General features: G+C 36.2%; 1 protein-coding gene across 2 annotated transcripts in view; it reads right to left on the bottom strand.

The window, feature by feature from the left end:
* LOC139777722 (uncharacterized) overlaps positions 1–13,651 on the bottom strand; it is a 50,450-nt gene that overhangs the window by 4,740 nt on the left and 32,059 nt on the right. For both annotated transcript variants that reach the window (XM_071715307.1, XM_071715306.1), the window contains exons 3-9: positions 4,285–4,651; positions 3,608–3,892; positions 2,905–3,178; positions 2,422–2,626; positions 1,818–2,002; positions 878–1,073; positions 147–359 (exon numbers count right to left, since the gene is read on the bottom strand). In XM_071715307.1, coding sequence (XP_071571408.1) covers positions 147–359; positions 878–1,073; positions 1,818–2,002; positions 2,422–2,626; positions 2,905–3,178; positions 3,608–3,892; positions 4,285–4,651 — 1,725 coding nt within the window. The remainder of the gene's footprint in view (positions 1–146; positions 360–877; positions 1,074–1,817; positions 2,003–2,421; positions 2,627–2,904; positions 3,179–3,607; positions 3,893–4,284; positions 4,652–13,651) is intronic.

The following is a 13,651-nucleotide window of genomic DNA, read 5'->3' as shown; positions in this document are numbered from 1 at the left end:
AAGAACTTATAGGATCAGAAATATAAGATTTGAAAATTTTGCGCTCCTTTTTAACGCAATTTCTTTGAAGTGCATCTTTTTATTCAATACCGGAATAGTCTGCCTGAAGACAGCTAGTATAATCATAGTGTATGCGGTGTGCATACCTTCGTCTACGAGAACCACCTCGACGACCGCGTTATATGGAATGTCGACCTGATGTGTACACATACAGTTGGCGCCGCAATCAGCTGGTCTATTATCACCGTTACAGAATTGTTCAGGTGGGATGTCGTCGAGCTGCGAGATTGGAGGCGATGGCGGGAACGTGAACGAGATCTCATCCACGAGGGAAATCACGTGGTCACCGGTCGGCGCAACTGCGGACATATCGGAATTATACGGTGAATCGTTTCTCGTATATTAAATCAATGTAAAATAAACTCTAAAGTGAAAGAGCTTAAAAATCGTGTAAAATGTTACAAAAAGTTATATGTATATTTTTGTTTAAAAAACTTTAAAACCTCAAATTAATTAAAATATATGCAATTGAAAAACGCGACGATGGTTCCGGAACACTCCGTACGTTTCAATATTACAAACGAATGATTTGTGCTTTATTCAGTTTGTTATATTATCGAGTCTCGAAGAAATAATACCGCCGTAGCAAATGTATTTTGTGAAGTACCTAGCGAAATACCTCGCGTAATTTTTGTAGCTTTAGGGATCGCATGGTGTTGCATGCAACGCGTACCTAAATTGTATCCCTTTTCAAATAGGCACATCTTTCTAAGAAAGCCTAAGAAAATGCAGCGTCTACGCCAAAATCATACGCAATCATCGCGTGATGCGTTTGCTTCCTTTTTGCGAATTAAGATAGTTATTAGCGCTTTCTTACCGAGGAAGCGATTGTAGGTCTGCGGCTGGAAGACCTCTTCTGGTCTGTACAACAGGAAGCGGAACGGCAGGAAGATCTTCACGTCAGGGCGTTGCTGCAGAATACCCTTATCGATGTGGCGAGCGTTCTTCAGTTGGCTCACGCAAATCGCATCCTCGCGCGGTCGGTTACAAATGGCATCCAGAGGATTCAGGACCTGAAGAGAAAAGATGCTTGAAGGTTCGTTCCTTGCGCCTTGATCTTTATTAATTTAATAAAGGGTATTCTTAAGTCTATAACTTCTAACAACTAAAAATTGTACTAAGCTCACATCGTGAGCTTACAATTAATTTTTTCACACTTAATATCTAATACGAAGCGTATTCTATATTACAATATAAAAGCATATTACTTCCTCACTTGTAACATAGTCGCGTTAATCCTTTCAAAAATGTATTCTGAATTAGAATTTATAACTATTCAACAGATTTTTCTTTTAAATAAAAAGATTTTGAATTTAAAGGGATTTCAATTCAATTTCAATTTATCAGAATTTTTCTTCTATACTTAATATTTTTAAATGTTTTACGCACATCTTTTCTTCTATAACTGATATAGATTAGGAAGCTCTCTATTGTATCGTTTGAAGATAATGTTCAAATCTTTCTCTGTTACGTTTCGTTCATATATACAAGTCACATTAAAATTGATGCTTAGTTGAAACGTACAGATTATAGTATTTAAATTTAAATAAAAAATTAAAGTTTTTTTTACGATCTATGTTCTTCACTTGTCTCATTCGCACAGATGGCAATGCATACTGAGAAAAAATTTCATAAGATCACAGAAATTGGATGTATTTTAATTTTATGAGAAAAATTTAATTTTGTCTACGTCAAACGAAGAGCTATATATATGATACGTATACGTTTGATTTCTTAATATAGATAAATATACTTACAACGCCCTGAGGAAGACCAAAGTCATACGTAGGCGGTAGAGTAGATGGTTGATAAGGACCACGAGCATATCGCAGAATACCCAGCTGCTGCGCTCGCTGAATTCCGCATTCTCCAAGAGAACGAAGCTGAATCCAATAAGCGCCGACAGGCTGATCGGCATTTATGACGAAATCGTAACGTTCACCTAAGAGAGAGTACAACTGTATATGCCACTTGGTGCAGGATTGACAATGGAATCAACTTTTAATCAGTCTTGAGAAGAACGCACTATTAAGGCGCTGATTGCCATGTGTTCAATCAAATCTGTCATACAAGTAATTTTCCTCGATATTATTATTTAAATCAAGCATTTAACTGAATTAATTATTTGCCAAATGACATTTTAACTTATTAAGTTCATGCATTTACAACATGCTTCAGCACGCTTTAGTTATATATATATATTTTTTGTGATCTATATATATATAATTGTTCTAATATAAAAAAAAATTAATCATCTTTTTAATAGTAATTTTTATGCTTGCCTTGTTTCATAAATAATTTATTCAATAATTGCTTAATTTTAATAAAAAAAATTTAATGAATTTGGATTAGTTGCTTTACCTGAGAATGAAATTATGGTATTCACTTGTACTGGCTGCACTGCTTCACCATCGGTGGCGATAACAGTGAGAGTGTGACCCTCGACTGTAATTTGGGAGGGACATACTGATCCGTAGGAATTAATCAATCGGAATCGGTAACGACGGCCTGGAGTTATCGTGAACACTTCGAGAGGCGTGTTCGTCATGAAACCGGTATTAGGATCCTGCAATAAAAAAATACAAGCTGTTAATGCAACAAAATATTAGAAAATAAAAAATATCCGTTTGGTGATTATAATATAAATTCATTTTTTTACAATAATTTACACGTTGCATGAAATGTCTGGAAAATCGTAAATTTTATTCGCAATTTATATTCAGAAATATAAATCTGCTTGGAAAAAAATTTTGTCATAAATTGTAAATTAAAATCTGCTTATCTAATAATGTTATATAATATTGTTCTCTGTTCAGTATCAATTAATATCCATAAGTAACGTACCCTGAATTGACCTTTCCCGTTGATCAGCGCGCTTTCTGGTGCTTGACCAACGTTGACTGCAAGGCGGCCAGGGAAACGTTCGATAGCGCTCTCGTGGAACCAGTCACTGATGAGTACTACGTGCGTGGTTAAATCGTAATCGTACAGATTGCTGTTGGGATCCTTGCTCGGTGGCTGTCGGATTATTACGCTTCCGTAGAGACCATCTATTTTTTGCATGCCAGTGTGAGCATGCCAGAAGTGTGTACCCTCATTTCCGGCTGTCCATTGATACCTTCATATGCCATATAATTATTTTATTTTATTTTATGAATCATAAAATTTTTATGTAAATTTTACAATATATACATATGTTAAGAAATGTGTATGTTGTATATTTATAAAGCTTAATTCAAATTTTGAAAAGCATTTATGAAGATATTTCTTCGGTAATCATTATATATCATTTTAAAATAATAAAAGCTTTTTAAATCTTTAGACAAGTCTTTTTTTAAAACATCAAGTAAAATTCTCAGTTTCTTCGAATTATGACAAATTTAATAAAATGTTTTGTCATTTTATTAAACGGTGGTAGATAATCTACAAAAATAAAAAAAATTACATGCTATATCAGCAAATAATTAAAACTTACACAGTTTTTCTTCAATAAACGATATAAATTTGTTATAAAAAATATATATTTGCTAAAAGTAAGATTACGTACCTGAACGTATTACCCAATTGAATAGGACACTGCGTCACGAAAGGTACACCATCGTAATATTGAGATCCTCTTTGCCATACGCCATGCCAGTGAATCGTGACTTCCATTCCTTCTATACGATTTTCTACGTCAATAACGACTTTGTCACCCTGACACACCTGAATGCTCGGTCCAGGGATCATCCTGTTCGTGGTTAAGATACCTCGTTCCACTCCGTCCGCCAAGACACACTGACACTCGCTCCACACGGAGTTGGTAGCGTTCGGCGTGCATATTTGACACGCTCTAAAAATTTATGTTTACACAATACTAGTTAAAAAAGTTAAGCAATACATACATCCTAAAAAAATTGCAACTCTATATAGACATATAGAGCAGCTCAGTTTTCAACAATATTTTTGTCAATAAAAATTAATACTAATTTAAAAGAAAATCTATTTTTCTAGAAAAATATTATTTGTGTAAAAATTATAAATTATAATTTGCTTTGCGGACCATAGGTACAATAAAAACAATATTAATATTACTGAATAAAATAATAAAGTAATTATGTAAATAAAATAATTATTAAATAAAGTAATATCATAAATATAAAATAATATAATAAATTTTTTTAGTCGTTTTACAGTTTCTATCGTTAAAAGTTAATCGAAAATACTTGGTAGAGATGTACTTACGCGCCGAGTACGGTGTAATGCTCGAGCGTGAAGTGATAATAGCATATTCTGGGGGGCTCGCCCTCACGGCAGGCGCGAGCGCACTCGTCAGGCGATGAGAGCGACGGATTTCGGCGCAATTCGGCGGTAGAGCGTTCATTATAATTGAGAGGCCGCGTCCTCGGCGGCCTCATCGTCACTCCCCGAGTGCCGAGGTTGTCCTCCCCGCCGAAACCGCTACGGAATACACCACTGGTCGGGTGAGTTTGCACCAGGCCATGGGCCGTAGGGAAGAAAGTCCCGCTGTCGTCTTGAGAGAAGATATTGGTTGATTTGAGGGGACTCCAGAAGGACGACACTGACTGAGCCGCTGTTACTTGATCTGGAACTAATATATGACATTCGAATAAAAATTCGAGAGAGAATTAGCCAGTATTCAATTAAAGAAGAAACAATAAGAAATAGATTAAAATGTAATAAGTGTAAGAAGCAGGTCCATTTAAGCAAAGTACATTTTAGGAATAGTTAACATGCATTTTACATATGAAATGTTAATTAATACACACAAAAGTTATGTGGGTGTGAGCTTATGTCGTTCTCATAGGATTATTCAAACTTAATCTTTAATTACTTTGACGTATAGTGAGATTGAAAACAGACAAAATGCAGTTTTATCAAACTTCAGAAAAAATAAACATTATTAATATTTTTTTGATATTTTCTTAACGTTATGCATTCGAGTTATTTACAGAATATTGCAGAATATTATTTCTGAGAAATTTCATTCTTCTTAATTTAGTAATAACTTGCGTAAAACGCAAAGTCTTGTTAGCTTTCCGTTTCACAGATTAATTCAATTGCAATAGAAAATAGCTTTCCAAGAAAATTTTAAATAAGAAGCCATAAAAGATATAAAACAGAACTCGTGTCTAGGCATTTATTCTTCTATTCGTAAACACACTGGATTTCCAACTTGCGAAATAGTAGTCCCTTGTTACTCGCGAATTTTTGTACGACCAGCGTGTGATATATCATTATTTTGTCGTAAGTTACGAACGGTGGCGTAACTCTATCATTACGAGCTGTCTTTCTGTTTCTATTCCGGAATTGATTAGTCGTGTGAGAATACGATGCAGAAGAAGCAGGAAAAGTTTGACTACAGTAATTCAACTCGTTACGTATCACGTTTAATAGAATTTCTTTCAATTTGCAACAATTCATGAATAGCTACGTATACATCGAAGTCGAGACACCCGAATCGAACATTTTCAATGTAAATTGATATTCTGCAAAATCTTCTAAAACTTTCCATCGCGATTTGCAGTCCCGCAATGTTTATACATACTTATTACGTTCGCGGACAATTGGTTCGTACCTCAGAAAATCAGAATATCGTCCGCAGAGCGGAAATGATTTTCGAGTAGAGTAGAAAGCTGCCTTTTTCGCAATACTGTCAGATTTAGATTAGGTCTAATAAGTGCACTTGAATACAAGACGTGAAAGTTCGATGAAGTCCTGACATTCCTGCGCAGATATAAAACGGCATTCTTGTTTAGAGAGGTATATTCCGATTGTAATTTAAGAGATCCTACGCGTCTTCTTAGTCGCGAATTAAGTGATTTGTACTCGCAATATTTTAAAACCTTCACAGGCTTTACATATTTTCATTTTTATCGATTGTAAATAAGTGAGTATATTAAACTGTAACTATATTATACATCTTTGCATTGAGTCTAACTTCTACTTTTCGTAAACAAGCATATTTCTTTAAAATTGATGAGAAATTAAGAAATTCTAAAAAATTATTTCGTACTTCCAATCCAACTTTTTTAAATAGTATCTATACCCGAGACTAAATATCTGAGATTGAAATTTCTATGTAATTGGATGATCGTTATCGGATATTGCTATTTTCAGAAAGTACCTTTATTAATTTCATCATTGCATAACAGATCAGATTAGCTTCTTCGACACAGAATTCCATGAATCGAAAAGAAAGAGAAAACTATTTGCGTATTGTAGTCACGTTTGACGTCAGCAAAGGCATACCGCTATTAGTAAAGATCAGCTGCCGTTGTCTGTTGTGAGATCTTCAGATCTATCTCGTGGGATTTTACAGATATAATGTTTTACCGATTGATCGTAAATGCTCGATCGGATAAGTGCAATTCAATAACATTCTAGTTTATATGATGTAGATCTAGAATTATATTGCCCGAGTTTTACATTACAATAATTAATATTACATTAATTTTAATTAAGCAATATCTTAAAATAGTGAATATAAAATTGTCTTTTAAATCAGATTTTACATTTATTTCATATAAATTTTACATCTTTAATTTGGCCAAAAATAAAAAAATTGTATTGGAATCAAATATTATCTCTATGCTGAGCGAATGCACTTCGTTAATACATTTATATGTGAAAAATCAATGCAAATTTATAATCTTTGTCGACAGGAAAGGAAAATGGCGTTTTTCAATAACTGCAACAAGTTCAGCGTGATTATTACCGTAACACAACTTTGTGTCGCTTCTTTGCGGTGGCACCGACATCTCCCGTTCTTATACTCAAGCGAAACTATTTTCTTACTTTTTATCGAATTGCTTTCTTTCAGTGTAATGATTTGCAGCGTCTCTTTGAGATTGTTACTGAGATAACCGCAGAAAATTTCTGCAACATCCTTGAATACACATCACTAGCATATTATGTACACAATAGATTAAAATAAAATGTTATAAGCCAATAAAAGAATATTAAAATAATTTAATAAAATTTTTGAAAATTATTCGTTTGCAGCGAATTCGGGATCAGATAGGTACGATTGAGAATTAGTTTTGTGTGTGACCAAAAAGCTTTTATAATAATATAAAAGTAACAAAACTACATAATTTATATTATTTCGAGATATTTGAAGTCTTTAATTTCAAAAGAAATGACATTTCATAAATCTAATCTATTCAAAATGTTATATAAATTATTTTTTCCTTAATTATTGGAAGCTTTTTATATTTATAATTGTTTGTCTGTTTTCGATGACATAAATCACTCTGGATTGTTCTACTCTGATTCATTCTGTGATTACGTAGACGACTTAATGTGAGCGATTAATTCTGCGATCGGTCGCGTTTCGGACCCCGCGAAATTGCATCGGGGTACAAATGCGCGGCGTGCGCTAGTTAATTTTTTCCCATCAGAATCGTTACGTGTTACACGGCGAGTGATGTAACGAGGCACGTATTGAATTACGAGTTCCTGCGATCTGTCCGATCGAGTTGGATCGACGTCGATCTGATAGACGTCGAAGTCGGAGTTTTCCGGCCATATCGCCGGCCGTAACGCACCGCGAGAAATACCATTCCGACTGCCGAATGATTTATACCCCGATAAAAGTCATGGTGCGCAGCACCACCGTGTTGCATTTCGCTATTTTGCCGCACGCCGATTCTACGAAATTTATCCGCCAGTCGACAAAATAACGACTTACTATGGTCCAGTTCCGTAAGTCATGCCTGTTTGTCCATATAAGAATTTTTCATCCGCAAGTTATCGCCTGGGAGAGTCTGTAATCCGCGAGAGTTTGTATTGTTGAGAACATTATTTATTGATTGATGCTTTCACGTTGATTATATACGTTTTATAGGTGTATGATACATTTCCGTATGATATAAGATTGCAAAAAAATTCATTTTGCACTTAATATTTGCAAAACAATAATGGAAACAGAAAAACATGCTGTAAATCTTGTTACGCACTTGGATTTAAAAATATATTTTAGAGTCACGATTTTATGTGTGTGTTGCTCAAAGACAGTAGGTACATGTAACATGTACACATTTTATACATATATATTTTAATAGAATATACGATATTTTAATTTTAACAAATAAACAGTATATAAAACTATGAATTTAATTTATATTAAGAAAATATATAAATTACATCGCGTGTCAATCATAAATTCTGCGCTGAACTTTTTAGTATGTACGAAGGGCCAGGTTTCTTAAAATGTTTTTTTAAAATATTCGCGTTTCGTTAAAAAGAAGTTTTTATTGAAGAAAGTCTGAGACAAAAGATTTCTGAATCTTTGCCGTGAAAAATCCACTTGCGCGTCCGGTAGGAACCGTCACATGGATGCTCGCCGTGACGATGACAATGCGGCGATGAAGCAACGTCGTGCTAGCTCGGTCGCGTCATTTAGAGCGAGTGCATAATGCGGGCGTGTAACGACTAGCCCTCGCGACTTGGCTGTTTATTATACCGGGCGGGATGGGTGACGGCGTTGTTGTAAGACGATTTAGTCGTAAGTCACAGTTGTGCAAGGAAAAAAAAAACAATGAATTAAGTAAGACAAAATCACGCTTTCACGCTGCCCCGCCGCTCCTTTCGCGCGGCAATTAATTCGCCACACTGCTATTTTTACCGCCTGCCACGATTGTTCGACCGGTTTCCGAGTAACGGTACATCCTGAGGCAAGACCGATGCTCTCGCGATTGTCCCTATAATCGCTGCTGACGTAACGAGCGACTTCTGCGCGCTCCGTCAACTGATATATTCTACATTTTGATATATTCGCTTTTATATAATATCGTAGAGCTGGTCGGATTATGAATAGACGTACCAAAGCAGAACGTCGAGAAGTTGCAGGTTCTCCGTAGCAAATGTCGCGAAACGCAAACGTCTCGATCGTTTCTACTGAAATTAACTATCTAAATTTCGACAAGAAAAACGTTACTTTCGAGTTAATTATATGTATTCTACTATAATTCGAGCTTTCGCGAGAATATTGATCATCTAACTTGACGTCGAACGTCGAACTCGTGTAATGACACAAAAAACCAACACGGCACAACGTGTAATTTACATAATTTTCTCTTCCGCGTGCTTTGGTGATTGGCATTGATTTCTTTTTTTTATGTTTGCGCCAGAAGAAGAATTAGAAAAATCGGTGAAAGCATTCAGAGAAAACCCATCAAATTCGACAATTGAGAGATAAATTCTGAGCATCGCATATTTCTCTGTACCGTGCTCTTTGCAATTTTCATTTTTACACCAGCAGCAATTTATATATTATGCATGAATAATATATAAATTGCTTACTCTTCTATTTTGCTTGTTTAATTTACACCTGTAAGCTATAAAGATTGTTATAATTTTCTTAAATCGTAGTAGTTGAAAGATTTAAAAGTCCATTCATTTCTTCTCTGAATGTAAATACTTATGCTGTCAACATCAAATTTCTTTCTGTTTCATTCTGTATTGCATTAATAAAGCATACTATTTTCTTTATTTCATACAATACTTATATTCAATATATTCAATTTACAATCTTACAAAAGAAACGTCATTTGCAGTCAAAGATTTAACGTTGTCTTTTTAGTATCGAAACAGAAGTTACAGCTCATTTTCGGTTGATTGGCACGCGATCTCGCGTGTCCGGTCAGTCGCACTTTCTTCGATCACTTCACATCTCTTTCCTTTTCTTTCACGCAATTTGACACCCTGCATAATAATGCACATTTCTGGCGTGTGATTAAGTTCACGCCTGGCAAGACCCTTCAGAGACGTCGGTATCCGCCCCCATTAATTATCTTATGTTACTTTAACAGCTTTAACTGAACGGAACCGCCTTTCATCCAACTCAGTTTTTTACAACTCAGAACAGACAGTTCCCTTTTCCATATATTTTATTTTGTTTTATTTGGACCGCTTTTGATATCTGAATGAAATTGGACCATCTTTTCAGCGTCAGAGGAAGTGTTTCAAGACTACATGTACATTCGATACGTTTAAAAACATTTTTGAAAAAAGTTGTAAGCAAAAATACAAGACAGAGCAAGAATTCGTGATATTATACAAAATGTCACAATTATTAGTGATTGTGTTTTCGTTCATTGATACTTTACAGGCAATAAAGCATTATCGTTTGCAAATAAAGAAAATAGTACATCGACGTCTTCTACGAAATCAGGAGCGACGGTCGAAGCGAGCATAATTAATGATCTCCCAGTAGTTAATTCAACTAAATGTCAAACAAGACACGTAAGACACCGCAGTAGTAAGATATCGCAGGATTTGAAGCGCACGTAACGGGTGTTCGCGTTGTTTCTGGAAAAGTAAATGTGAACGAAGTAACATTAAAAATTTTTATTTTAATTTATTTTAAATAAAATTGTACAAATCCTGGATAATACTATAATTTTTTTAACGGATTAATTACGATAGTGATTTCTTCAGTGTGATCTTAAAGATAAGAAGATGCAAAAGTAACGTTTACAAACGGACAATGCAATGCGCGAGGAAGTGAGAGCGGAATCACGGAATTGCGTGATAAATAAAAGTGCACTTTCGTTTCGAGCAGTTAAGTGCTCGCGTGCCAAATTGTGTGAAGGATAAGGATCTATGCGAGCTCTCATATTTACGGAACTATTGATTCATCGTATCAGCGAGAACGAAAGTGTGAAGTGATTAACACCTGCGTGAAGAAGAGATATGTTTCCGAAGATTGCGCTACAAGTTGCAAAAAATCACGAATGAGAAAGATCTCGCGTCATTATCCGCCTTGAACGCTTCAGAAGGATCGGATTTTCTTCTCACCATATATGCATGTTATTGATATTTACCGTGGGAGTCACTAGACACCGAGATTGCGATCCGTCTTGTGAAAGTTCAAATAAAATGCCAGCAGTCGGCTTATGATGCGACGGTATCGAGTCGAGTACGCTTAATGTCGCATCTTGATCGCAGTCCTTCGACCTCGTTTTGCAAGCAAAAAATGTACAGAGGATATTCGCAAGCTTGGTTCGCTTAATTCAATTAATTTACTATTTCATTTAAGAAACTGATTTACAAAAAATTACTAACCTGAGTGTATATATGTAAGAATTTTATTATTAGATCTGCAGCAATTATACAAAAAATAGCTATATATATGATAGTTATTTTTTCTTTATCTAAAGTTCTTATTACTTATTAAGTCAAAATTCTTACATTAATCTAGATTTTATTGCCATTAAAATTAAAAAACCTTTCTGTAGATTTGATAATGTATTTTTTAGCGAATTTTTTTCGCGAAATTCAAAAAATAAAAGGACTCGATTACAGTGGAATTGCGAAGCAATCTGTGGTTACTTGAAAAGATCTAGCTGAGAAGTACATAAGCCGGAGGGAATGCAGATGGAAAGTGTGATGATCCGCTCACAAACTTGGCCTTGTCCTTGCCCTCGTCTCATCTTACGGAACGGCTCGAAGAGTTGCTCTCGCCGTTGCAACGCCGATACATGCTTGCGCGAAAGGAGAGAGACGGAAAAAGACTGAGAAACGGGGGGAGAAAAGAGATTATGTCGACGTGACAAGAGGAGCGGTCGCGTTAAGATCGGTAATGACGGCACGTAAAGGCCGCCTCGATTGCGCTAATGGACGTAATAACAACGATTTGCTCCGCAAATCGAGGGAGGGTCTTTCCGGTACTGTGCGGAGTTGTGTGTTTCAAATTACAACCTACGACATACGGAAAGTTAGTCGCGGCCACGTGCATCGTGATAGGAGAAATTATCTCAGGGAACGTATTCATCATTAGCGTACGTCAATTTCCAGCTCGATCGGCGCATTATTGAAAGTGCTCGCTGTGGAGAACCGAGTGTGTTTCTCTTATTAAACCGAAGATCAAGCGCGCGAGAGAGAGATATTTCTCCTCATGATTGCCGTTACGACTTGACGTGAAAGATATCCAGGAAGGCTGGGAAAGTGTCGAAAAGTGCCCTTTTAACATGCTGCAATTGCTGATGGAAGATCGCAACGTTCTACGTCCGCGTAGTCACACCAATCCAGACTGATTTAAGAGATCTTAATGTGTCCAGAATGATAGAAGACTCGTCGCATATTAAAAATATGCTCTTCCGTCTATCATCCATTTATCTAAACGTTCATCTAAGTTGAGATCGAAAAGTACTTCGCACCTTTGCTCTCCTCTTAATTGCTCATCCGTCTTCGAAAGTTAACGTTTCGTTTCCACGTGATTTATCTCCAAAACAAGAATAAAGTCGTTACCGACTTACCGCTAGAACCACTAATTGTAAGAACCGACCGATTTCCTGCGGACCTTGAGATAACGCGATTGCCTGACGCCTTACCGCGCGGCTCGGCTCGGCTCGGCCGGGCAATTAATCGATAATTAATACTGAGCGTCGGGGCCGATGTTCTCGCTTGATCTTCATCGTCGTTCGTAAAGATCCTTACCGCGATTGCGTTAGCCGCGGGCGAACATCTGCTTTCCTAGCGCCTCCGTAGTGCAAATAAGACGATCGCGGGACACTTAAATAAATGATTCGCTTGAGCGATCGTTATAAGAGAAAGGCTTATTCCGCCACTGCGTCGTCGTTGCCGCCGGAAGTACCTATTTATACGCACACGCACGGGAATAAATTTCACGGTCAGCAATATCGTTAGAATCTACTAACTCCTGGTTCAAGTACCAAGCCAGCAAGTTTCCTCCGATCGTCTCCCACGCCGCAATTTATGCTCGCATGAGCAATTCGCAATAAAGTACTTTCATTGGCGATCGTGACACAAAGTTGCGACTCCACCCTCGGAATCGGCCGATATATCGAGGAAAGAACAGAGAAGTTCTTTTTTCTACGCCGACCAAGCGGCTGACCGATCCGACTTGGACGCTAGTTCACGCATTGTAATTTCCGCAGTACCGTAATTATCGGTACCGCTCGCCTAACACGATATATAGATTGCGATCGTAAAATATTCCCATGACTTTCCCTTCTGCCGATGAACGGCAGTGTTTCTGATATAATATTCGGCCATTATCGCGTTCGAGCATCTCTCGACGCTTTTTTTGTCGCTTTTCGGACGTACGAGGACCGATAATTATGAATTATATGGTTGTTATAATTATTATAATTATTACAGGATAATAAATATAATTAAGAAGCCATTCATTTCGACGAGTTAGTTATCATATGAATGAGAGATAAGATCTAAGCATATTCAGTAAACGACGCAGATGATGTAGATATAAACAGATATAAAATAGCGTATTGCAGAACAAAACTTTTATGCGCACATCAGTTATGTGTTCATGCGATACACGATATCACCAATCTCAACTTTGATTACTAAGTAAATTTATTTGAAATTTATTATTTAAAATCCGTACAAGAGACTGAAATCCTCGATGTTGTCAATGTTACATAAAAGATTTTAAAAAATTGTATAATTATTCTTTTTAATTTTAATATAAATTTTAATATAAATAAGATATTTTATTTCCTTGATATGCGTCTAATCTTAATTCCAAGTTTCACTAAGGCTGACCTTCGTTTTTGCATGTTCTGTTGCGATATAGAAAAAGCAGAGTATGCTGATCGTTACG

Source organism: Temnothorax nylanderi, unplaced genomic scaffold, assembly GCF_030848795.1.
Source record: "Temnothorax nylanderi isolate EJ_2023f unplaced genomic scaffold, tnyl_v1.0 TNYL_tig0159_pilon, whole genome shotgun sequence".
NCBI classification, from domain to species: domain Eukaryota; kingdom Metazoa; phylum Arthropoda; class Insecta; order Hymenoptera; family Formicidae; genus Temnothorax; species Temnothorax nylanderi.
The sequence above is the reverse complement of the archived record's forward strand: the minus strand, read 5'-3'. Positions and strand labels throughout refer to the sequence as shown.